Source organism: Temnothorax curvispinosus, unplaced genomic scaffold (assembly GCF_003070985.1).
Source record: "Temnothorax curvispinosus isolate PA1 unplaced genomic scaffold, ASM307098v1 QBEX01013839.1, whole genome shotgun sequence".
Classification (NCBI taxonomy): domain Eukaryota; kingdom Metazoa; phylum Arthropoda; class Insecta; order Hymenoptera; family Formicidae; genus Temnothorax; species Temnothorax curvispinosus.
In genome coordinates, this window is record NW_020223619.1 from 232,583 (window position 1) to 258,868 (window position 26,286).

Genomic DNA, 26,286 nt, shown 5'->3' on the forward strand with positions numbered 1-26,286 from the left:
TTATTTTTATTTCTTACATAATGACTAATTTTTAAATTGTAACGGGGGGAAAAATGAATAACAAGAAGATCTTTTAAAGATCTTTTAAAGATCTTCAGGAATGTAACAGTAGGTATGTTATGAACAAAGAGCGTTTTAGAGCCATCGAATTACCAACCCAAAACTTAGCTTTAATTATTATCAGATTTTGAAGAGATATCGAATTCTCTTAATATTCTGAGAACAAGTGGTCCGGCCGAAGACAGAACAAACCACTCGCGAAACTATAGCCGTCTTTGTCCAGAAAATGAGGACAGCATTGCCACAAGATTGTTTCCACTGGCTGGATTCTCTTTCACGTGACGATGTGGTCGCTTGCGAGAAGTCCACAGAACTTTGCAAAAGCGGAAACTCCTTCTGAGAAATCGGTAGCGGCCCGGAGAGTATCCCCAAACAGGATTTACATTGTTACCGTTGAAGCAACGTGGAAGGGCAAGGACGAGAGACTTGGTTTGATCTGCGAAGAGCTTGAAAAGTTTCACCGAGTTTCCAAGTTGACGTTAAATGTTGACATTCCAGTTTCGAACAGATTAATTGCGAAAATTCCTTTGGGATTCGAAAAATGCTTTCAATCCACGGTTTCTGTCGTATAAACATTTCTTAAATCTTACTTTTCTCATATTATTTTTTTTTCCATTAATTTTAAGAGCATGATCAAATAGAGGATGCAAGATTACTGTAAATGCACTTTTATAAAAGTTAAGATTACGTTGTCTTTTTATCGAGTAAAGTTTCACGTATATATATATATATATATATATATAATTTTACTTAATAAATAAATCCCATAATACATATATCACATTATTAGTATTTGCAATTATTGAAAATAGCTTGGCATTAAAACTTAGAATTAATACAATTACATTTTTTATTAATATTTTATATACAATATTTTAAAATTATTGCTATTTCTTTAATCAGATTCTTTGATTAAACAGGGATTACATCTTTCTTATAAAAACCTTATAATTCAAAGTTTCTTTGAAAACAGTTTCTTCGATATTTCTATAAACAAAAGTAAAGATTCATATTTTTCAAATGTAGACAAAATATTTTTTAATTTTCGTTATATTTCTGTTCTTCTCATCTTCCTCCACGCGAACACTACAATATATAAATAAGTACTATTTGATCTGTTATTATGTAAAAAATGAAAATTAAATTAAAGAAGATATAAGATTTTTGTAAAAAAGTATAAAATTAGTTTTTTAATCTATAATATAACTCGGTATATTTGATATATAATATAATATAATTATATAATATAATATAATTTGGCATGCAATTCGATAGAGTTAATCAGTAATCTATACAATCTAAAATAAGAATTAGGCTAAATTTTTATTGAAATGTAACAATAGCATGTCCAACTACATAATTAATAATCAGAATTTACAAAAATTAAAAATTTAACAAATCTAAAGAAACAATATTTATAGTTTTAAATTCCTTCCCTTAGTTTTGTCAACATTAAGTTTAAACTATAACTATAACTATAACTATTTAACATTTTAATTTATTCTTCTATCATTATTCTCTTAACTATGCCGATATCTGCGTTGATCACTTCTGTCGTCATATCGCGATTACATATGTACTATTTATAAAATCCAATTAGTATTTAATTATATACAGTAGCTAACTAGACTTTGTGCTGCCAGCCAACGTGAAGCACTCGAGTGATATCTTGCTAGATATCACGGTAGATATCAAATGATAAATACTTGAAGAAAGATATTATCTAAAGCAAAGTTATCGATGGAGATTGAAGCAAACCGTGTTTAAGTTGAGAGCTTTCTAATTCGGTGGCGCTACAAGAATATTCTCAAAAGCTCTACAACGTTTTAGATTAACGATAATGCTACAGAAATAGTTTGCACTTAAATACACTTTATATTTTCAAATATAGAGTTTGTGTTAATTGAACATATAATTATTGTAGATATAGCATGTATAATATTTAGGATTTTTTATATAGGAAAATAAGAAAACTAAGAATAAGATATAGATTAAACTTAAATCGGAAAAATGAAAATTAAATTAAAGGAGAAAAAAGAAAAATATATCTTGATAAAAATAGCATTATATATATAGATGAATGAAATATTGAATGTGATTTGCATTTGCATTGCAAATTATTTTGATTCAAAGGAAAATCAAATTTCTAATAAAATAGGTACTCATGAAAGATTCGAATATATTTGATCCTGGTTCAAGTCCACTTGGAAGTTTTTCGAGAGCCACTCATAGAGAGAGGGTGAACTCATTTTGTCCAGGTTCGAGTCTACTTGAAAGTACTGCATTTATTTTTCAAAGTAATTATAGAGAGTTCGAATCTACTTGTAAAGAAAGTACTTAATTTCATCGCTATATTACGTTATTTGTAACATTGCAAAATACAAAAATTATCAACATCTTATGCTCAGCAAAACAGCTATCATTCTTTTAGAGTTTAATTGGAACACATCTTAAAAACTGTTAAAGAATCTGGTACATTTTATTTATATACATTACGTTAATATCTTCATGTATCACCTGGACATGATTGGACGTGCTGCAGGATAAAACCGAGAGGAATGTAAGACATAAACTCGTTACCTAGATCCGCATTTGCGACGTTGATAGATTCTCCATAATCCTTGTACACGTGCCATGAGTTGGTCGCAATCACACGCTCGATGCTGGTAATTAATTATGATCAGTGCAACGTAAGAATCGCGAAAAGAGTCGATCCTTTGCTCTCATATGTCGTATATTCGAAAATGTTTTGTCCCTAACATAAACGCGCGTACATATACACATAGACATATAATATACCTACAGTAATAATAGAAATATATCAGCGTTTCTTCTTAGTTCACGATAATTCTATAAAATTGATATATTATTTAGAATCTCTTAGTTAGATTATTGTTTGTGACAACGTAAAGATACGTTTACAAAAGATTGTAAAATTTACAAAAAAACCTTTTTGCTTTGCACTTCAAATTTAACAACAGATAATTGAAGAAGTTAAATGAAGAAAGTTGTAATCGCTGCGGGATGTATCAAAATAAAAATAGAAAACTATCGTGAAATTAACACGTGATTGACGAGGAGTTTATATTTTTCATATAACCACTTACCCTACTTTCTCAGTAGACATAGAAGAGTATTATTCAGACAAGAATAGAGCGACTTAGTCATCCCGAAGTCTGCGACAATGCCGAAAAACTTGGGCCTGAGTTTTTCGTGACAATTTTGGACGGTGATTCAACGTCGTCGAGAATCATGAATACTTTAATAGATAAATTGATTTTTTATATAAAAAAATTTATACTATATTTTTACTAAAAGATACTAAAAGATAAAGAATTAACATAAATAATGTCTAGTTATTATAGTGCGCAAGTATTTTGTATTAAATAGGCATTATTGGAATTTTTAAAAGCGTAAAATTAACATGGAAATTTTACATAAAGGTCATATACCTTTCACGCTGAGTAATATTATATCCAGCGTAGTTACATGCAAATTGCGATGAAGATTGCAGATTATGTATTAGCACGCAGCAGCTCGATTTACATCTTAAAAGAAGAGCAGATTATATTGTTTATGATTGCGAAACTATTTTCCTTGTCATATAAGTGATCATTGGTTATCTAAATGATTTTCGCACGTTATTTTAATGATAATACTAATATATTTATAATTTGAACTTATTTTTAAATTTACGAAATATAACATAACCAATAACGATAGAACAAAATGTAAATCGTATCTAATTTCGATTTTTCGGCCAGATATTAGTTACATGTTTTATAGTAAATTTAGCAGCTTCATCATTAGTAAGAAGTTTTCTAACGACCACTTAAAAAGCCACCTGTTGACCTCTTCCTGAATCCTAAGCCGATGTTCTCTATAATTATATGCGAAATGCGTATGACAGGTGCGGAATTGCAAGAAACAGTCAAAGATGTTATAATATATGAAATGGAACACGATATTAATAAATTGCGACAAACTCAAAATTATGTCTTCTACGCATTTTGCATGGCATATAACAGTCACGATTAATATACGTTAATAATCAGATAGCAAACAAAAGATTTACATGTAAATATTTATATATATATATATATTTTTTTATTAGCTTAAATTTGTTGAAAAATAATGTGAATATAATTTTTAAGTTTTTGCAAGTGAGTAAACTTGCTAAAAATTGTTTAGTTCTTATAGTAATAATAATAAAAACATTAAATAAGATGCAATTATGTCACGATACAATAATCTGTAAGAGATTATTGCATTGTGATTGTTCAATTGCGTAAAACAGAAAATCAAGATCTTTCGATATAGCTTACAGAAAGTCAATGAAAGAATGGAAAAGAGTTAAATTTAGAAAATTAGGGCAGTACGCTGATTCGACGACGCAAAAATCATTATGTTTTTTAAAGTAGAATAACATATCCAAAATGTTTATATGTTTTTTTATATTGTTCTGTGTCTCTTGCACCTTATATTAATTTATGTTACTTAATGTTGAATATAATGCCCGAAATCCATATATCATGTAATTCTAATTAGAAAACAATAATCTATACTTAATACTTTTGTATTAAATAATAAATTTACAATTATATAAAATTTAAATATTTATTTAATATCAAAACATTATAAATATTGTAGTAATAAATTAATTTGCGCTTTTCCACAGATAACTAAATAATATTAAGAAAATAAGAGAATTAAAAATAAAGAGGAAAAAGATAAGAATAGAATATTAAATTAGATTTACTATTTGCTTTAAGAAATTTTTATGAATAATTTTACAAAGAAACATTTTTATAAATACTCACATATAAAAGAATTCTTGCAGTTGTGTGGAATAAATAAAAATATATGCCAAGAACTCAAAGCAGTATATGACTTCACATTTTTCAAATATCTTTTGCTTATTTCTAGATTGAAAAAGCAAGATTTTTTATTTATGTATTTTATATAATTAAAAGTCGTTATTTAAACACTTTAATAAATTAATAAGAGAAAAGTGATTAACAAGAAATTATATAAACAAATAGTAGAATTAGAAGAGTATTAAATTTAAAATCAATATATTTATAAGTGTGTAAAAAGGAACATGATAAAAAACATAAACAAAAAAAGCATAATAAATAAATTCTTTTATAAGAAAAAATTGCTTTCGAATATCATAAATCGGGAAAATAATTAAGAGATTTAAGAGAGAGAAAAGAATGAGGGTGCGACTAGCTCGCTTGAAAGAGATAGGTAGGTAAACGAAGCAGAGAAGCACAGATGAGAGAGCTATTTTCGCGTTTGGTCTGACGATGTGCCACCTCTTCGCTGACACCTGGAATTCTCCACTAGAGCGAGCCACGTACTCAAGAAAAGAGGTGACGAAGGGTGAAGAAGGGGATGAACATGCAGAGAAGGGGCCAATCTCAAATTACTGAGCTCTGGGCTAGGCCGACCGTCGCATCTTTGCCCACCATCGCGCGGCGACCTTTTATAGACACTCGCCAGTAGTGGGGCGAAGTGGGAGGAAATTATATGAAAACTGGCAATTCGACGGAAAAAGAAAAAGCATTCGAAACGTGCGATTTTGCTCTGACTGATACCGGAGAATGGAATTTTGATGAAGCGCAGATGTCGAAGCAGCATGGAGTAGTTTTTACTTTTTGCACTCGTTAAATATTAATTACGTTTTTCATAGGTAGAAGTTATAAGATAGGGAAAATAATATCAATGAAGATAACATTACACTATAGTAAAAAAGATTTCAGAAACATAATATTTATGATGAAGCAAAAAGCAAAACTTGACACCCCAGCTACGAATACACTTGTTTTATGCTTATCTGCTTGCACATCCCTTTCTTTTTCTCTCTTTCTCGTTCTCTTTATTTTTTTAAAGCAGATCGTATATGGAGCAATAAATATGCAATATATGTATAGTGGACTTTCTCATTAATTCATCATACTTTTTTCATTTTCCATGACACAGTAGAATTATATTTCTAATACAATAGTTTGCCCATTACACTATATAGCATATTTTGTAAAATTTCCATGTGACAGCAATACATTTCAGATGCAATAGTTTGCTTACATTACATATTGCGTATTTGTAAGATTTTTACGTATTATATCCAGGTATATCGGAATGGGTTTACTTCTAGTGTTGGAATATAATAATTAAATAATAATTATAAAAAAATGTCAAACGAGTAATTTTGATTTCCTTGGTAGTTCTAGTGTTAAAAAATTCTTATTTGTTTATTTAATAATATTATAAATAATATTATAATATTACAATAATAGTAGAAATCTTACATTGTATATTGTATTGACGACTAACATTCTAAAATAACTACACATTACCGTAGGATGATTTTAAATTAAACATAAAGATATATATGCTAAAGAAATATATCATTCAGAAGATTTCACTGCCAACTTTCGCCCACTTTCAATCATCAAACGTATCAAAATATCCATATTGGTCATTATGACCAATATGCGCATTATGCTCGTCGTTATAGAATTACTCGCGAATGAATCTGCGATCTAAAAACAACAATACGTTGTTGTGACATATGCCAATGGGTGTGTTAGATATATAGCTTAACTTTTTCTCTCTTTTACCGTACAACGCTTCTACTACTTGTGAGTAGATAGATCGCTGAATGACTCGACAGTTTTATCGATGGTTGAACTAAGAGTATCCTATTCAATATATCTTTCTTTTCAAGTACACTATATTAAATCGAGCGACTGCATATACACGAATTCGAACAATCTCCTTAGGCGACCAAATGTATACCAACTTATCAAGCTGGAAGACAATTTAAGACTATAGTAATGTAATAAAGTATTTTCATAAAACAACAATAATTGTGCCTGTAATGTTAAAATAATATACGTAATAATATACGCTATCACAAATTTTTTTCATATATTAAGCAAAAAAATTTAGTTTTAAATTTAATTTTGGAAATATTTATGAATAGAAAAATGCGATGAGTGGAAAACGGAGAGTTATGTTTGAAGACAGATAAATTATTAAAAAAATTTTCGATTTTTTTAGACTGCAAGGTATAGCTTGAAATATAAATAAATAAATGTCTTTCTTATAATCTTTTTTTATACTATCACAAGTGTTTCAAAAGTTATGTGGATTATTACGATGAACACCCTGTATATTCTTTTGTGAAGAGGGGCAGCAAATGAGGCGTGTGACTCAGATCTTTTGTCACGTCCGTTTAAATCTGTATAAATCCGTGTGAAACTCTAGTTTTGATATATTTTCTACTGATTATTAACTTTTTTATATTAATTTTAAACGTTCAACTTCCTGTATGTAATCAATTATTATACAATTTAATTAATAAAATATTTACATATACAAAATATCCTTATGTAATACCTACAATAATTTTGGAAATTAGTTGTGATTATTTAAAAAATAATTCAGAGAATACTGGAAAACGCGTAATCTTGATATATTTTGAAATTCATGTAACATAATAAAGATCATGAGAGAGTGACATTTTCTGCTCTTCGTGCGCCGTAGCCGACCAAGCTGAAGTTGACTTGGCAACCACCTTTGGGCAACGTGGGCGTCTAGCGCGGTTTAGCGATTTCCCTCGACGATGATGAAGACGACAAGAACGACGACGGTGACGAACGTGTTCACCGTTCCTGGTGGGGATCCAACATCAACGCGCTTGCGTCGGTCGTCATTTTGACGAAGCCATAGAACGGCCGGCGCGCCATACGAACGACGACGGGTCGCGCACTACGAGTAGGGCGCTGGTCGGCTCCGAAACCCCGAAGAGAAGGAAGAAGAAGAAGAAGAAGATCGTGGAAGAGAGTGGAGGTGAACTCGCACCAACGATTGAGGCCGAGGCGATTTGACTTAGCCAGCGGCGAATAAGAAGAAGGCGGAGGGTGCCCCAAACTGAGGATTCACGAGAGAAGTTGAATCCCGCAAAGTACGAAGGGAAACCAGAACATTGTTGTTGAAAACAAGTAGAGGACGAAGCGAGGAAGATGTCTTCAGCGGTTGCTAAAACCTCTAAGTACACGTACCGCTCTACTGGCGGTGCGGGTACTGCCGATGTTAGCATCGAATACAGCGCCGACCTGAGCGCTCTCACCAGACTCGAGGTAGGTCCTGCGAAAAAGTGCCTTTGATATGTATCATATTCTTCGGTAGAAGAGAGAACAACGTCAATGATTTAAAAAAATGACTTCTTTAATCGTTTCTTTTACTTGCTATCTTCTAATTATAACTGAATATTTCTGAATAACTCGGAAAAATTCTGAATCTACAGCTTAGTGTCTTTAAGAGTTACCTAAAATTAATTATCAAAATCATTATTGTTTTATGAGGAATGCATTAAAGTACGAATATAAACTTGACGAAATTAAAATAATTAGATATCAGGAAAGTTTCTAATGAGATATATTGAATAAATTTGTGATGAAATATATAATGACTTTCAACGAAAATTTTGTTACACGATACGAGAATTAGAAATTCCTTACAATGAAAACGTATTTAATAATCTGAGAAATTGGAGGATAATTCTTTTCCTAAAAAGTACGAAATATTGCGTTAACAAGATTTGCCAGGCCACTCAATTAATACGATTATATTTATGTGATGGCGGCGAACGAAAGAGGACGCATCGACCGACGTTCTCCAACACTTCCCGAGGAAACGGTCGCACGGTCGCGCCTATTAATCGTTAGATTCTAACGAAGATGAAGCTTCAACCAAAGTTACGGTGCGTCATCAAAAACGTTGACCATCAGTGATGCGCGATGGATTCGTACATGAAGAAACGCGGAGCAGTGACCAATCGCGAAGGTAGTGAATCGCGAAAGTTCAGTGACCATAAGGGATGTTAGTGCCAATCCGACGAGGAAACAAAGTGTACGATGTTCTGTAGCTATCGGATTGCTCGTGCACGAAAATAGTCGGTGAAATATCGGTCTGAAATAACGATCGTGCCAGAGCGCCAGATCGATACCGCTTCGAGATATCGTCTGCCAATGATGTAGCTAAGTCCACGAGACACATTGGCCGATCCTTCTTCGGAAGATCCGAGGATTTGCTTTTCCACAGCGCGTTCCGTCTCAAGTATAAGAGAGCGTATTGTCGCCTCTACATGACCAAGTAAGATCGTTTGTTCATCCCTTGCGAATAGTGGCCTGGTTGGTTTCCTTGGCGCAATCTAAACGTATCAGTATCAGTCTTTCTTGAAATAATCGCGAGCCGTGCGGCTCGAAGACGCGCTAAGCAGACATCGCGACGTCGTCGTTCTCTCCTTCTACCGAGGACGAATCTATTCTACGGAGGCCGTCCGTCTTTCCGAAATACCGAGCCTCCGCTCTTGGATATTTTCGTCGTACGATTACGTAAAGCGTCGACCCTCTATAACGGGCGTCGTTTTGATACCCTCTAATCCTCATTGCCTCTCTTTTCAGGACAAAATCCGCCTGCTACAGGATGACCTGGAGTCTGAGAGAGAGCTGCGTCAGAGGGTGAGTTCCATGAATGTCTTCGTGTTCTTACAGTGTGTCTGAATCTTGAAGCTTCTTAATACATCAAGTGCAATGGCGGACATCGATGGCGCTTGCTGTGATATTTGATATCGAACGTCAAGATTATATTTGAAGAAACTTTGCTATACAGGGTGCCCCAGGTTTTTTCATACAAACTTTAGTAGCATGTTCTATGAACAGAAATAAAAATGTTATATAAACATAAATTCCAAATTATCTTATTAGAAAGTTATAACAAAGTTAAAATTTTATTCAAGAAGTAATAATGGTTTTGTTAGGGAATCTTCGTTGATATTCTCTAGAAGTTCGTGCATTTTCTGCAACCAAATCATACACAAAATAAATATCTTTGTATTTTTTGTTTGTGAAAACGAATTTTGGAACAATGTTCTACAAGGTACTGCTCGTTAGTATTGATACAAGTTTTTACCTTCAATCATTTCAAATCAGTAATCACGAGAGGCAGATAAGTAAACATCATCGAACGACGTATCACTTATGTATACGGTATGTATGCATGTCCACTTATCCATGGCAAGACCATTATTATTTCTTCAATACGAAATTCTAACTTTTTGCTCTAACTTTCTAGTAAAGCATTTTAAGACTTATGTTTATATAACAATTTTTTTATTTTTATTTACAGAACATACTAAAGTTTGTACGGATAACCCTGAAACTCTGTATACAGAAACAAATAAATAATTAAATTGATTAATTAACTATTTTATATACATTCTCTAAAAAGTTATAGTACACTAAAATACTTAACTGTTTTATTCTTTTATTAAAATATAATAATTTTATTAATTACTATTTAGTTAGTTTGGATTTATTTATTAATTAGTTAAAAATTAACGCAGGCGCTTAACGTGTTAACTAACTGTTACATCATAATAGCATCAAAATGTAACATTAATATAATAAAAGAAAAATGGTTTTATTTGGTATGCTTATTTCAAAAGTATTTACTTAAAAGAGACATGTGCATTTTATAACAAGCATGATTAAAAAGAAGATAAAAGGCCAAATAGGCAATTTAATTACGAATACAACCTCTTTGAAAGGGAGCTAATATTAATTAAAAATCACGTTTGTGTGAAAATCCTGTTTTGTTATTTGTAATCCGAGATTCGCGATACGACCAAACATTTCCATCATCAAAGAGTATCATATTGTCCGAACCGAATTACAATCCCATATCGATGATATACTCGTTGGATATCACTATTTGAAAAATGTACATAAAAAGGGACTAAGGATGCTAATTCATTGCAGAGTGGGGAGTATATAGTAGGTCGAAATGTCCAGCTCTTGAGTTGCACCTATTTTTAGGAACGCGAAGCGCTTCGGGATCGTTCCCGCATTCCTGCGCTGTATTCAACACCGCGCTTGCCTACTTTTATAAACGAGGAAAATACTATCACATAATCTCTACAGAAATGTATATGGCTCATAAATGTCTTAAACCAACATTGAGAGAAGATTCATATAAACACAATCATAAAAGAAACAGCTGTTTCTAGATAATATGAAAATTCAATTCTATTTACACAAACGAAAAGACATTTTGTTTTTTATATCACGATTTAGAACTAATTTCTTTATTTACAAAAAATATTTTTAATTAAGGAATTGGTTTTTATACGTACAAACATTTTGTGAAATTTTATTCGTCTGACAAGATTGTATACTGCAAAAATTACATTCCTTTGATAATTATATTCATCCAGTTAAGCGTGTGTAAAAAAAAGGAGCACAACGGATTTCAAAGAGAAAATCAAAGTTTATAAGAACTTCTCAGATTTCATTGTCTGTTAAAATTCCACAGAAATCGGATTGGTGTGTAACGGACGCCATAATACGTGACTTGGATGATTGCCAAAAATTTTCCTCGCGTTTTGAAGCTATAAAGCTCGAAAATTGATATGACGGTTACAGCGCACGGTGTACGCTTTCAGAACACCTTACATATCTTCGTTTATATGTGCAGAATGCATCATATTACATTTAAGAATTCCAAATACTGGACTAAATATGTGAAAGCAAATAGTTTATTTAATTTTTTTATAATGCATAAATACATGACAGTTTAATTTACTTTGGCCATTAAATAGAGAATGTATTATATAACTATAATAAAAGTTTAATATTTTTTTACATTAAATTAGTAAGTTTGTACAGTGTTTGTAGTTGCTGATAACAACTACTTTTTATTAAGTGCATTTATTCTTTAGTTATTTGAAATAATATGTTAAAATAATAATTGAAGTGTGGCAATATCTAATAAATCAAAATAAAATCATGATCCATAATTTCATGCAACTGATCGTAAAAGTAATTAACCGCGATCTTCTTCTTTCGCGTTAAACGCTTTGCTTGTAATATGAATAAGAGTCCCAATATAGACACGCCGCGCTTGAAAATAGATTGTCTTATTCACGGTATGAAGTAACCTGACGTCAGGCTACCACTCAAGATACTGTGGCAAAACGCACCGTCATGCGATTTCTTTAATCAAAACAATAACCGTAACTTAACTGCATTTGTCATTAAGACTCATTTAAGGACTTTTTAAGGATCTTTACATGACGTCAGCTTACACGAGAGAGCAATATGAAAATGTTTTTAAGCTAAAAAGAACACACTTTGAAAGAAATCGTGTAAAAGAAGCAACATAAAATAATATCGAGTATCATAAAGTAATTCTATTATTTTTGTCATTAATTTTAATTTTAATTTAAAGTTTATTTGTAAAAACATGTTGCAATCTTCTTTTTATACATATACTTTTTTTATACATGTCTTTATTGCATTAATTAATAATTTACATATTTTAAAAATCAATTCTTTGCAAAACAGATTTTATATAAAACTTATAATTTTGAGTGTCGGTAATATATTATCATAAATTTGAAAATTATTAATTTTTTTTTATATAATGATCTAGATCGAACGCGAGCGCGCTGACTTAAGCGTGCAAGTCATCCAATTATCCGAACGTCTCGAAGAAGCCGAGGGTGGCGCCGAATCTCAAGTTAGTATTTGAATTTTACAGAGATAACTCTTTCGCAATATCAAATCGCTAAATCTAAATCATATATAATTAATGACTCATTCGTTTAGTTTGAGATTAACAAGAAGAGGGACACGGAACTGGCTAAGTTGCGTAAACTACTCGAAGATGTCCATCTTGAGAGTGAGGAGACCGCACATCTCTTACGCAAGAAGCATCAGGAGGTCGTTGTCGACTTTCAGGATCAAATTGACCAGCTTTCGAAAGCACGTGCTAGGTTGGTAACGATAAACATGACCGTAATTAACGAACTCTTGCCGTTAGTTATGATAAATTTGTTCAAAATATTCTACAATATTTTTTCTATAACTATTTGTCTTACTACTAAGTATTTATAGATTCGATAAGCTATTTTAAGCTTTCAAATTTAATGTTTTGACTATAAAATGACTGACCGAGACCAGAGCTCCGTACATTTCGAAAAATGCGCGGACATATATATACATTCGCGATCGCAGAGCAGCCGCGAATGTAAACGTTTATTAATCTTCTGTTAAAACGGGAGCGCGCATAAGCGTGTTGCCAGGGAGCGTCAATAAACAGCCGAGAACTGGCCGGAAATTCAGCGAATAGCGGTTTCATAAGGAAGCGTCCCGTGGAAAGGACAAGACGCTAATAGGGAGGAAGTATAATGAATCACGATGTCACGTGTGTAATTATAACGCGGTCCGTCACAAACGAGAGTAACTGTAGGTAAGAAAATTTGCGCGAATCTCATACAAGTCGCACTGGCCACCATCCAAGCCAGAAAACGACTCGCAACTGAAATACGCGAAGATTCAGTACCCCGGCTTTTCTAAACATAGTAGCTTCTTCGAGGCGCCGATTCTGTCGTTCGTACAAGGACGATGACAACCCTGGAAATACGCGTTAATTAGATCGCTAATTGGCCGCTCAATGGAACGTCCGTGACCGTTTTTAGTTTTACTTTTTTGGTAGCTTTTTTGAAAATGGAACATTTAAGAGAAAACAATTTTCTTTCAGACAGTCGCATGAGCTGTTTGAAAGACAAAGTTTCTACGGTTCCGCAACACTAAATACTATTTATACTAAAACAAAATTAAGCAATTATAAGTACATTTACAAAATATTAAATGCAATTTTTAGTTGAAAAATACAATATCTCTTTCAAGAATTATTATAACAATAGTTGTGTTATTTACAATACATTACACTATTATGTCTGAAATTTGCTGAAAGAACATGAATTTCCAAAATTTAATTCAAAACGGTCGATAGTGCTAAAAATAAATAAGTAATCAACGCAGCTGTTACTTCATTTCAGAAATCCAACGACGCAAGTAGTGTCAAATATCATCTTGTTACATTTTCCTCATGATTTCACTGCCGATTATAAATCATAACCCACGCAACTACGACATTGACAAAATTTTTGAGCATCACAAAAATATAAGTCAATCTATAAGTAACATATTTATTTTTATTCTCTCAATAATCTTGCAATATATTTTCCGATAATTTTAACTCTATCCATTGTTATCTATTGGTACAACTTTTGTCCCCCAACTTCATCCAAAAATTTAATTTTTTAACCGTATCTTCAGTAATAATGCCACGCAAAAAAAAATTGTTATCTGTTCATAAAATAGGAAATGAGAAGAATGATATGATAAGTCTCGTAACTGTGCTATTTTTCTCTCTCTTTCTCAATGCGAAAACACACTGTCTTCTTCTATTTCTCTCATGCGTTTCTCGTTCTCTCTCTGTCTTCCTTTCGCTCGCGCAGCTTATGACTATTTTTAACCGTGCGAGTCGCGCGGTAATCCACAACCCCAACGTTGGCGCGCCATATTAGTACACGCGACCGGCCAGAGAACCCCCACTATCTTCAGAATCGGCTAACTGACATCTTGCACCCTCTATCGCATGTAGGAATAGGTCCTGTACTGCCCAAATTTTTTCATATTGCCTCTAAAAAAATGAAATTGCTCATAATATTTTTCTTAAAGCGTGCATTACGTATGGAGACAACGCGACAAGGTATTGCATTATACTTTATTCGAAGATATGTACTATTATCAGTTTAGACACCTAATCTTTAATAATTTTCTCTTTTCAATATCTAATGTTACTGACGTGTCCTACAGAATTTTTAAATTATTTTTAAGAAATTGGAAATATCAAAATTTTAAAATTTGCTTTATGGGTCGATAGAATATTTTAATTTTTATTAATTCGTGCTTATTTAATGTAAGAAGATTTGTTTTTTCTCTCTAGCATATTATATAGTTATTTACAAATTTTTGACTATATTTAACCAATTTTATTAAAAACAGATTTTTAAATATTGAGTTACAAATTAAAAATGCAGTCAGTATTTAATATATTAATTGTATTGAAGTTTAAAACGTTTTAATTGCTCATTTACATACAAATATTATTTTTAAATAATAAAATAACGTTCTAAAAATAAAGTTTTCTTAGCAAACATGTTTTGTAATTTCAGAGCTGACAAGGAAAAGTCTAAATTCCAGCAGGAAGTGTATGAGCTCCTCGCTCAACTTGACAACGTTACTAAAGAAAAGTTGATGTCAATAAAAACAGTCGAGAAACTCGAGATACACATATCTGAATTGAATGTGAAAATTGAAGAATTAAATCGTACGATTGTCGACATCACCAGTCACAAAACTCGGTTGTCTCAAGAGAATATTGAATTAGTCAAAGAGGTGCAAGATCTCAAGGTAATGGACATTTTATAGCTTATAGCGTAATTATATTTTTCAATTTAGTACAAATCACGAATTATTTACATAAAATTATAGGTCAACATCGAAAATGTTACCTACTTGAAGACGCAAATCGCGGGTCAACTCGAAGATGCCCGCCGTCGTCTTGAAGATGAAGACCGTCGTCGCGCATTGGTGGAAGCTTCTTTGCACCAGGTATAATTTTATTAATTTCAACAACTTTCTTCAAAGCAAATGGCTAGTCTTAAATATTTAATAACTCAATTTTCTTTAATACGAGAAATCAGTGTTTGTTAAATAATTAAATAAGTAACTTTGATTATTATGTTAAAAATGAATACTTTATTATTTTACATATTGACAATTTTTTTATATAAATCTATACCATTAATATAATATTTTTTATATAAAGAATCAAAGAAGGTCGATAAAATGAGCTATTAGTTCCATTTTATATTACATTCTTTATTAAATATTAAAAAATGTAAATCCAGAATACAATTATATTTTGTTTATTAAAAGAAATCTATTAAGAATTAGATAAAGTTAATCTATTAAGAAATAAATATAATAATTATTAACATGACTTAATAGGTCGAGGTGGAATTGGAGTCCGTTCGCGTCCAGCTGGAAGAAGAATCTGAGGCGCGTTTGGATATCGAACGTCAATTGGTCAGGGCTAATGGAGAAGTCTCGGTGTGGAGATCAAAGTTCGAGACCGAGGCTAACGCTCGTATCGAAGAGGTAATATAAACATTATTACAAAAATATAATTACATTAATTTAATAATTGTTTTCACACCTGTGTCATTAATTTTCTTACTTCTATCTATACCGAAATCCGAGATGATAAATTACTAACTAATATTTAACATAATTTTACACAGGTGGAAGAACTTCGTCGCAAATATTCCGCTCGCATCCAAGAACAGGAAGAACAAATCGAGACTTTGCTTGTGAAGATCAACAATCTCGAGAAGCAGAAATCGCGCTTGCAATCCGAAGTGGAGGTTTTGATCATTGATTTAGAGAAGGTAAGATTTCATTGCTTTCCAGCTTTACGCCAGCATATCTTTTCCTGAAAAAAAAAAAAAAAAAAATTTCACATTCTTAGACAGAAAAATTTCTCATATTTTTATAACTCCTTTCTTTAAGGCCAATGGAACTGCTCGTGAACTTCAAAAGCGTGTTGAACATCTTGAGAAGGTCAACATAGAATTAAAGACTCGTTTGGATGAATCCCTCGCCATGTATGAGCAAAGCCAGCGTGATCTCCGTAATAAACAACAAGAACTGCAACGCGTAAATGCCGAACTCGACAAGACCCGTGAATTGAAAGATCAATTGGCCCGTGAGAACAAGAAACTTGGAGGTGATAGTCATTATTTTTTCATTTATACCTACAATATGCAATCTGAAAATATAGCAGCATATATAAGCTGTGAATTTTGCAATCAATTATTATATTTTACAAGTTACTTTACATTCAGATGCGTTCTTAACAGAATTAAAGTCTTTCTTTATATAGTAAACAGTTCTTTAATGAGCTTTCTCTTTTGAATAGAATAAATTTCTTCACAAAGTAGAAAATTATTTAGACACTTAAATTATGAATTATATTAATCCTAATAACGTTTATGTAGATGATCTTAACGACGCAAAGAATCAATTGGCTGACATGAATCGCAGACTTCATGAATTAGAACTGGAACTTCGCCGATTGGAGAACGAACGCGAAGAATTGGCTGCCGCCTATAAGGAAGCTGAAGCAGTGAGTAATCATCCATGCTTGTATAGTGTGGAATATTATTTTAATAAATAAGGTGTAAAATTATTAATGGTAATATTTATAATCAGAATTTTTTATAATAGATAAATTTAAATTTAAGAAAGTCTTAAAAAGATTAGTTTTATACTCATCTTAAATTCATCCTAGTAATCTAGTTTCTTGAAATTAGTGTTCCATAAATCTATCTATCTTAAAGACTTGTTTGCTATGATAATCAAAAAACAAAATTTCTTATCAAAGTTCCCTAAGCAAAATATTAAGAAATGAATTTTTTAAAATTATAGATTTTAAAATAAAAAAAAATCTATATATATGATTTCAAAAGATTAATTAATAATAATATAAATTAATATAAATAATATAAATATAGCATAAATGATACTAAAAAGAAGTAAGATATTAAATGAAGATAAATTTAATATAAGGGCCGGAAAATTGAAGAGCAACGTTCTCAGAGGTTGTCAGCTGAATTGAGCCAACTGCGTCACGAGTTCGAACGCCGCATTGCTGAAAAGGACGAAGAGATTGAAGCTATTCGGTAAGTTCTTAAATATAGTCATTTTTATCTACTATATTCCACAATATCCCAGTTTTTTGTGAATTCTCTTTTAAAGATTTTGCAAAGAATTACACAAAATCTTTGCGACATATACATTCGTAATTAATTAATATTAATTGATTATATTTAATATTCATTTAATAGAGCTTATGCAACAGCTCATAATTTTAACGTATGTATTTTTTTACTACTTATTTCTTATTATTTCCAAACCTGTTATATTAATTTTTTAATTAAAATCATCTAATTTTAAAAAAGAGCAGTTATTATTACATTAAAATAAGGTTTACATTATTCCAACCTGGGATTAAAGGAAGGAAAATTATTCTTAAAAATATCATATTAATGTAGTTGCTCTAATATGAGAAAAATTATATATTTTTTGCTTACAATTAGACAAATTCGTGTTTTAGCTTTTAATGAAATTATATTATGGACTATGTGCTCATGTGGTTATTCTTAAAATTTTCATTTTATAATTAAATCATATAACACGTAATCGATAATGCAAAGAAATATTATCGTAATGTAAGTAATAAAATATAGGTTCAATTGTATTATCTTAGACTGTGATATTATCACTACTATATTTGATCAGTTATCGTAAATCGAGAAGTGCTATTTTATTAGTGTATATAAAATGTTAATTAATTTTATCAATAATTAATTCATATATTTAACGAGTAATGTAAATAATTTCCGTCCATGACTCCTAATTGTCTACGTATATATTTTGATATTACTATTAGTTACATTTACAAGCATTATTTTATTTAAACCTAAGAAAGAAGTATAATATTTAATAAGAAATACTTAATTTTAGAAAATTAGATTAAAAAATACAGTATAATACTCTATAATAGATGTATTTTACGTGAACACCTTAATTACGCTTTGCAATAGTCAGATTATATATAATATTAAAATTAATTATATGGACATTCTGATCGCTAATAATTAACGCTGAAATAAAATGGAACATATAGGGTAATGAGTACAGGGGGATTGATATTAATAAGAACAGACGATGACAATTCATACAAAGATACGATGCTATTAATAAGTACGATCAGTCATGATCCAATTATTATTGAGAGGTGCTGATTGGTTGTCCCCGATGTGGCAATCGCGACGAAAACTACAAAAGATACCACCTAACCATCGGCCCAATTTTTTGTCGACGATCTTGTCGCAAGTATCACCATCATCTGTAAATCTATTCACCAAAATTACAAATGCATCAAAAAATCCATCACGCAATATATTAAATAAAAAATCAGAAGCCTGACAATAACAGAATATAATCAAACTCTCTAGACACAAAAAAGAGACGACAATTTGAAAGATTCTTTACATTCATCACAACACTGTTTTCCATCGCAATCTTTAAATTGCTCGAACCAAAAAGTAAAGTGAACATTTGTGTGGACATCTAAAATTTTTATCAGGAATGGCGGGTTACATGCCACCAATTCATATGCCATTAGAACCAAAATGGCGACATTATCCGACGTACATCTACTCAAGAAATTACGGATACGGAATGAATTATTATCAGCCAATGATTGATTATATGGATAACAAGAGATTATCACTCAGTTCGAGATCATCTTTACCAGAGCTTGAGAGAAGAATAGAATTACCCGAATTACCCTGGTCCGACGGTAGAGTCTTATGGGAAGACAAAAAGGTACAGCCCTATACGAGAGACGACCTTATTAAATATGCAATCGACGCTGAGGATGAAGCTAGAGATCACCTGTCTCGTTTTAAGGTACGGTAGCGAGAAACGCTGATAAGTTTTCGCGAATGGGAGTTTCTGGGAAATACGAGGCGATCCGTTCTCCGAGTGCTGCGCGACTTGGTGACTGCTTGACCTTTTCGGTTTCTAAATTTGGTGCCGCGGAAGAGACTGCTTCGTTTCAAGTGGCAACGATCAAAGACGTGTGCACGAATGCCGTGCGTAATTCGTGTCATTATTGACGGCGTTAAATTTTCTCCTATCGCGACTTATTTTGTTTTGTTTTCATGCAGAAATACGCAATAACAATGCAACATCGGAGTTCTTTTTATTTAATTTCGTATGTAACAGATAAAAATTAATTATACTAACGAACTTGCTTCTTTGATATTTATAATTCCTTTTATAAATCATAATTTTATAAAAATGATATGCCAGGAATAATGCAAAATTAATTTATGAAGAATACATTTTAAAGAAATGCAGACAAATGTGAGAAATTTTATAATTCAAATAAATTGTATTAATTCACTCATCTCGCAATGTTGTAGATACATTATTTACATTTTTATTTGAACAGGATCGGTTTTTATAAATCTATTATTATTAATAATCAGTACATAAACGTTAAATGTGTAGCAAATAATGTTTATTAAAATATAATTATCTATTTGCTTCTCATATTTTTTTATACTTTCAAATATAATCGTGTATATTTTTTTTAAAATATTGTCACATTACAGAAGATTGCATTATCAAAACAATCTAAGATATTTTTGGCTTTGATAATATTTATAATATTAAAAATATTTTTTCTAGAAAATAATAATATTTTCTTTGAACAACTGACATATCATAGCATTCAAATACGAAATTTGACTATCTTATAACAATATACAATCTTAAAAGCAATATATATATATAGAGCAATATATATATATATGTATAGAGCATTTTCTATTAGTATTTAACAGACAATTCGCTGCGGAAGCTTTCTATCATCAACTGAGGAAAACTAACCGGGCTAATAAAAATATCGCGAAAGCGCTGCACCGAACGATTTCTTGGCACCCTATTATTTGGACCGTTCCTTACAGTTCTGATCTAAGTCAGAACAGTCTGCCAAATCGTACAGTGCAAAAATCCATCTCGTGTCCCCGGACGAAAGGGACACTAGGTGTTCGGTGCATTGGCAGTCGCTCTTGAATCTTTCGGGAGGGTCGGTCCCGGTCGCGAGTAGCGCCGATTACTTTCGCATTCTGGACCGCTGCGGCTAAGTTTAGGTGACCACGTCGCGCAAGTGCGCGTGCATGAACGGAAAACGGTGGCGCCCGTTAGACGTCCGCCCGTAGAAAAACACGAGCGACGTGCGACATAAAATTGACGCTTACCATCTGTCTACCTGACGTGTCCGAAGATAGCAAATCGCTCGGACTTCAGCCTGGCCAAGACCGTGCAGGCCAGCCGCGTGACCAAGGAGATTTTTCCGCGCACCGGAAAGGACCTAAAAAGACTACCCATGCCTCTGATGTTCGCCAGCGCTCGTGCCCGCAGCGAGGTCAAGGAGATCCAGCAGGAAGCGAGGAGCGATATTAAGCTGCAGGCGTTGAAAGATGTTCAGATGATGACCGAGGTGAATGACGCGCTGGAGCATGGCAAAAGTCTGCGTGGCAAATCCGCGAAAGCGATAGAATTCCATCTGAGGACAGAAGCTATGAAGAATCTGTCCAAGAGCCAGGAATTGGCTGACGTACGGAAGTTCCAAAGGGAAACTGTGCACTCTCTCTGGGACGACGCGGCACACGGCAGATTGATGAACGAAAGGGCCAAGGCTCTGATCGATGAGGACAAGCTGACGCAGCCGTTTAATACGCTCAGTAGGGAGCTACGTGGATTCGAGCAGAAGTCCAGCAATTATTTCCTAGATAAGAGGTATCAAGATCGTGCGAGGCGAGAACTTTTGTATGGCTGTCGAGGATGCGAGTATTATAATGTTAAGCGTAGTAGATAGGTAAGAGTTGTGTGTTACGACCGAGTTCTCAGTAGAAAAAGGTATAATATTTTATTTTCTAGAAAAGTAGAAATGCGTGAAATAAAGATGAATGATTTTAACAGGTGACATTTGGTTTTATATCTCAAAGAAGCTTATTTCTTTTATAATTTCTTATTTTAATACCCCCTTGTCTTATGACATTATGTACGAAACATATCAGTTAGTATCGATTTTCAAAAGTAGAAATATTAAAAATACTGTATATGTCTCTAATGGCTCTCTGATTCTTAAGTGATTATGTAAAAACAGCCGAAAACTAAATCCCAGGATGAATAAGGTAAACCAATGGAAATCAAGACGATAATAAGTAGAACAAAATATTGAAAACTTTATAATGGTTATTTGGATAATCAAGGAAAAATATAATTATTCAAGAAATTTCTAGAAATAGCTGTAATTGAAATTTTAATTATCAAAAATTTCTTAAATAATATTTACCATAATATAAAAAGTACAAAACAATATTTGAGATTAAACTAGATTTGCGTTTACAAGTTTACATTGAATGAAATTAATAGCAAACAGACCAGCATCGAAATCGAGCAGCTGAATGCACGCGTGGTGGAAGCCGAGACGAGGCTGAAGACCGAGGTTCAGCGTATAAAGAAGAAGCTGCAGATCCAAATCACCGAGCTCGAATTGTCCTTGGACGTTGCCAACAAAAACAACATTGATTTGCAAAAGACCATCAAGAAACAATCTCTCACTTTGACCGTAATATCGAGATACTTACACGTAATAGTCAATATATCTAAAATAGCGCCCATTATACACATTGAATTATTTTTCAGGAATTGCAAGCTCATTACGACGAAATTCAGCGCCAGTTGCAAGTGACCCTGGACCAACTGGGCATCAGTCAACGTCGTCTCCAATCATTGACGGCCGAGCTCGAAGAAATCCGCGGCAATTACGAATCCGTAAGTAGAGTGATTGATTCGATGTGTTTAACTTGAAAGATATTGATTACGACGAACAAATACTAAATATTATATAAGCGTTACGTAACGGCTGTGTAAAAAGTAGAATTTCGTTGAAAGGCCCTACGCGCGAAGAGGACTGTCGAGCAGCAATACGAGGAATCGGTTAGCCGTATTAACGAGTTAACTACGATCAACGTAAACATCGCTTCGTCGAAGGCTAAACTGGAGCAAGAATATTCTACCTTAGCTGGAGATTACGAAGAAGTCACTAAGGAATTGAGAGTCAGCGATGAGAGATATCAGAGAGTGCAGAATGAACTCAAGCATACCGTCGAAATTCTTCATGAGGAACAGGAGCGTATTGTCAAGATCGAGGCTATCAAGAAGTCGCTGGAGATCGAGGTGAAGAACTTGTCCGTGAGATTGGAAGAGGTTGAGGCCAACGCCATTGTTGGAGGCAAGCGTATCATTAGCAAGCTCGAAGCCAGGGTAAGAAGATAGATGAAACTTTTCTAATTTTTAGTAACATATATTCTACAACCTAAATCATAACTAAAAATTGAATTCTTTTAAATACGTTTTGTTTTACATAATTAAATAAGTACAAAAGTATAATATTATAATAAAATGTCTTTAGTTCTTGTAAACAATATTTCGTGATGTATGAAATAATGTGTTATCAGTGTAATCAGTATTGCGTTAATCTTTATTAAATTTCGTTTTCATAATAATTTTTGTCATCACAGATTCGCGACCTGGAACTTGAGTTGGACGAAGAAAAGCGCCGACATGCCGAGACTGTGAAGATCCTGCGTAAGAAGGAGCGCAACATTAAGGAGGTAATGATTCAAGTTGAAGAGGATTCGAAGAACATCGCCTTGCTGCAGGAATCGCTTGACAAAGCCTCCCAGAAGGTCAGCATTTACAAGAGACAGCTGCAGGAGCAGGAAGGCATGTCCCAACAGAGCGTCACCAGGGTCCGCCGATTCCAAAGAGAGCTCGAGGCCGCGGAGGATCGTGCCGATACGGCGGAGAGCAATTTGACCCTGATCCGCGCCAAACACCGCAGTTTTGTCACCACTTCAACCGTGCCCGGTTCCCAGGTGTACCTCGTCCAGGAGACGAGGCAGGATCTGTAAAATAACCACCGTCACCCTTTACCACTTCGAGCGCCATGTCGTCGTCTTTATGAACGTACGTGTAATACAAAGGCCATAAGTATGATGCATATAGTAATGTAGAACAATTAAATTTTTTTAGTAACTAATAATTAATCATACGATTAAAGCGCCAGACCTTTTAATGTTTGATTCTGATAAAATTAATAGATAACAGATTAAGTTTTCCAGTTATTATTAAATAAGAAGAAAATTTAATGCGGTGCTTAATTTTGACAGGCACATTGAACACCCTACGAAAAAAAAAGAAAAGAAAAGGAGACGCGACATCAATCATCAATAAAGAGGCCGAGAGAGAGTTTTCAACGGGCCGCACGGCATGTTACTTTCGAGGGGTTAAATTGGAGCAACCAGAATACGCGCACCTATAAACGTACGAATATCGATGCCAGTACAGTGTTTACTGTCACGTAACGACCCGTCGTAAATTCGAAATTGCTTGGCCAACGAAATGCGATACATCGCAACGAAACCGTTAAAATGAAAGCAAATTATAATAACACTCATTATCTAATTTAAGAAATTTACTCAAAGCATCAAAAGCGTCAAAATTAAGAATCGATACATCTTTTAACGAATAAATAAATAAAATCTAACGATCTTCTCATCTTAATTACGTGAATGCATATAATTAAACGTAAGGGCAGAGAAAACGGATAAGAAATACAAGAAGAGAACATATTACGCCATTCTATACGCGTAATTGTATTTAAATGGATAATTTTAATTCTATTCTATTACTATATAGATAGGTAACTATTGCCCATATACACAACTCTCACTGTACAACATACACAATAACCTGTGTCAACATTTAATTTAATAAATAAAGTGAAACACGTACGTACGAAAACGTTTGTGTGCTTCATTTTCCATATTTCTGATAAATGTACACTATAATCTTTAGAAATTTTATCAGCAAGACTTATTTTATAATAAAATAATCAACAAACTGATTAGCAAATTATTGATTGACAAAATTTTTTATTATACCACAGTATATAGAGTTATTAAATATATCTATATATAAAGTTATTAATGGTGGACATGCAATGTCTCGAAAAATCACAATCATAAAAATTGAAAACTAGGACAATATGCTGAAAAGGCATAATCTCGAAAGCTTAGAAATGAGACAATGTCCCGAATATACCTATATAATCTTGAAATATAAGAAACATAAGAAATACAATATATATATATATATATATATATATATATATATATATGTATATGTATATGTCAATTGGCTAGTTTAACGACAACCGCCGTTCAATCGTATAGGGTAACTCCAGTGTATACGCCGCACCTAAGGAAAACTTAATTTATTGAGTACTATTTAATATGTTTAAGGCAAATGAATTATACCAATAAAAACTTTATACTGTCTACTAATACTATAAAAAAAATAGAAATATGAATTATTTATTCTTTGTATTTAACAAAAAAAACTTTCAGAGATCCTTGCATTTTTGCCATATATTCCATAGGGGTGGGATAAATGCATGATATTCGTAGGTGGAATAATCGCCTTATAGAAAATTACAAGTAATGTTTATAAATGAGGTAATAAAATGTCGTAATAAGTTATAAAATGTGTGTAAAAAGTTTATTAAGGTGTAAGAATGATAAACAAATTATAAAACTGGAAAAGTTTTAAAAGAAAATAGACGAACGATAGATGCATTAAAGGTTATTGTTATATGATCCAAAAAAGAAGGAAAAACAACACAGGAGATTTTGATTTTTACAGAGTGTTTGTATGGCATAAATCCCGCACGCTAAAAATGCCATATATCCTAAACAGGTGGGGTATACAAGATATCAAGCTAAACAAAGAATACAAGAGCTATGCACTTGCATTTTGTTGCATTCCATCCTTTACTATCCCTTTACACTTATGTATTATGAAAGAATCATTAAACCTTTTACACTCTTTACAGTAATTATTTTGCGTAGGTCGTAATATATCGCGCTACTTACTACATTGAAAAATCGATTCCCCTCACGACGGTTTCGTTAATATTAACAGTAAAAAACTGAAATTACAACACAATACTAATATAGCATAAAGGTACATAACGGAATAATTGCGAGCAAATACCTTCATTCCTTCTATTTTTTCTGACTTCTGCGGCGTAAAACCCCGCGCGGCGTAAATACCGAAGTTACCCTCAAAATTTACCTTATGATCGTGCTCTACTCTATTAGAATTGCTCACTTTTATTATTGGCAATTATTTATTTCCTTTTATTAATTAAACATGTAATATGATAGAAGGTATTAAGAAAGAAAACACACACAATAAAGTACATTAAAGTAAATTTAATTTATTCGAGCTAATTATTTTTTTCGGACCACTATGGCGTTTATTAGTAGGATCCGCTTAGAAGCCAGATTTGTGAAGCCCAGAACGTAGAGTTCCATTTCTAATCTTACATCTCATAAATGCCTTAAATTTATTTCATCAATTTGCTGTTCTTGTTAAATCTTGATCTACACGTTAGGCTTCAATAATCTCGCATTTCCGAATTACAAATCAGGAGTTAATAATTAATAACATTAGGTACGTATATCTATTAACAATATTAAGATCCATCCACACCGCCAGGCACGCTTTATACAGCGGCAGTAATTAATGG

At 32.6% G+C, this 26,286-nt stretch overlaps 2 protein-coding genes across 2 annotated transcripts; both read left to right on the top strand.

Annotated features, from left to right (window-relative positions):
* The first annotated feature begins 7,806 nt into the window (after nt 1–7,806).
* On the top strand, nt 7,807–24,497 carry LOC112464045 (paramyosin, long form-like). Its single transcript, XM_025030816.1, has 16 exons — nt 7,807–8,210; nt 9,537–9,593; nt 12,565–12,651; nt 12,741–12,907; nt 15,158–15,395; nt 15,477–15,596; nt 15,996–16,145; nt 16,289–16,435; nt 16,557–16,773; nt 17,045–17,172; nt 17,616–17,728; nt 22,062–22,257; nt 22,335–22,463; nt 22,584–22,955; nt 23,213–23,660; nt 23,864–24,497. Exons 1-15 carry the CDS (start codon nt 8,094–8,096, stop codon nt 23,603–23,605), a joined length of 2,631 nt encoding a protein of 876 aa, XP_024886584.1. The 5' UTR covers nt 7,807–8,093; the 3' UTR covers nt 23,606–23,660; nt 23,864–24,497.
* Nucleotides 18,611–22,055, top strand: LOC112464046 (paramyosin, short form-like). Its single transcript, XM_025030817.1, has 2 exons — nt 18,611–19,523; nt 20,908–22,055. Exons 1-2 carry the CDS (start codon nt 19,200–19,202, stop codon nt 21,499–21,501), a joined length of 918 nt encoding a protein of 305 aa, XP_024886585.1. The 5' UTR covers nt 18,611–19,199; the 3' UTR covers nt 21,502–22,055.
* Nucleotides 24,498–26,286: the final 1,789 nt, after the last annotated feature.

Bases quoted from the DNA above. Each gene is read 5' to 3' on its own strand.
- LOC112464045 (XM_025030816.1), top strand. From the start codon at position 8,094: ATGTCTTCAGCGGTTGCTAAAACCTCTAAGTACACGTACCGCTCTACT. The intron at 15,597-15,995 runs GTATAATTTTAT...ATGACTTAATAG, and splicing joins TGGAAGCTTCTTTGCACCAG to GTCGAGGTGGAATTGGAGTC. The intron at 17,729-22,061 runs GTAAGTTCTTAA...TGAAATTAATAG, and splicing joins GAAGAGATTGAAGCTATTCG to CAAACAGACCAGCATCGAAA.
- LOC112464046 (XM_025030817.1), top strand. From the start codon at position 19,200: ATGGCGGGTTACATGCCACCAATTCATATGCCATTAGAACCAAAATGG. The intron at 19,524-20,907 runs GTACGGTAGCGA...ACGTGTCCGAAG, and splicing joins ATCACCTGTCTCGTTTTAAG to ATAGCAAATCGCTCGGACTT.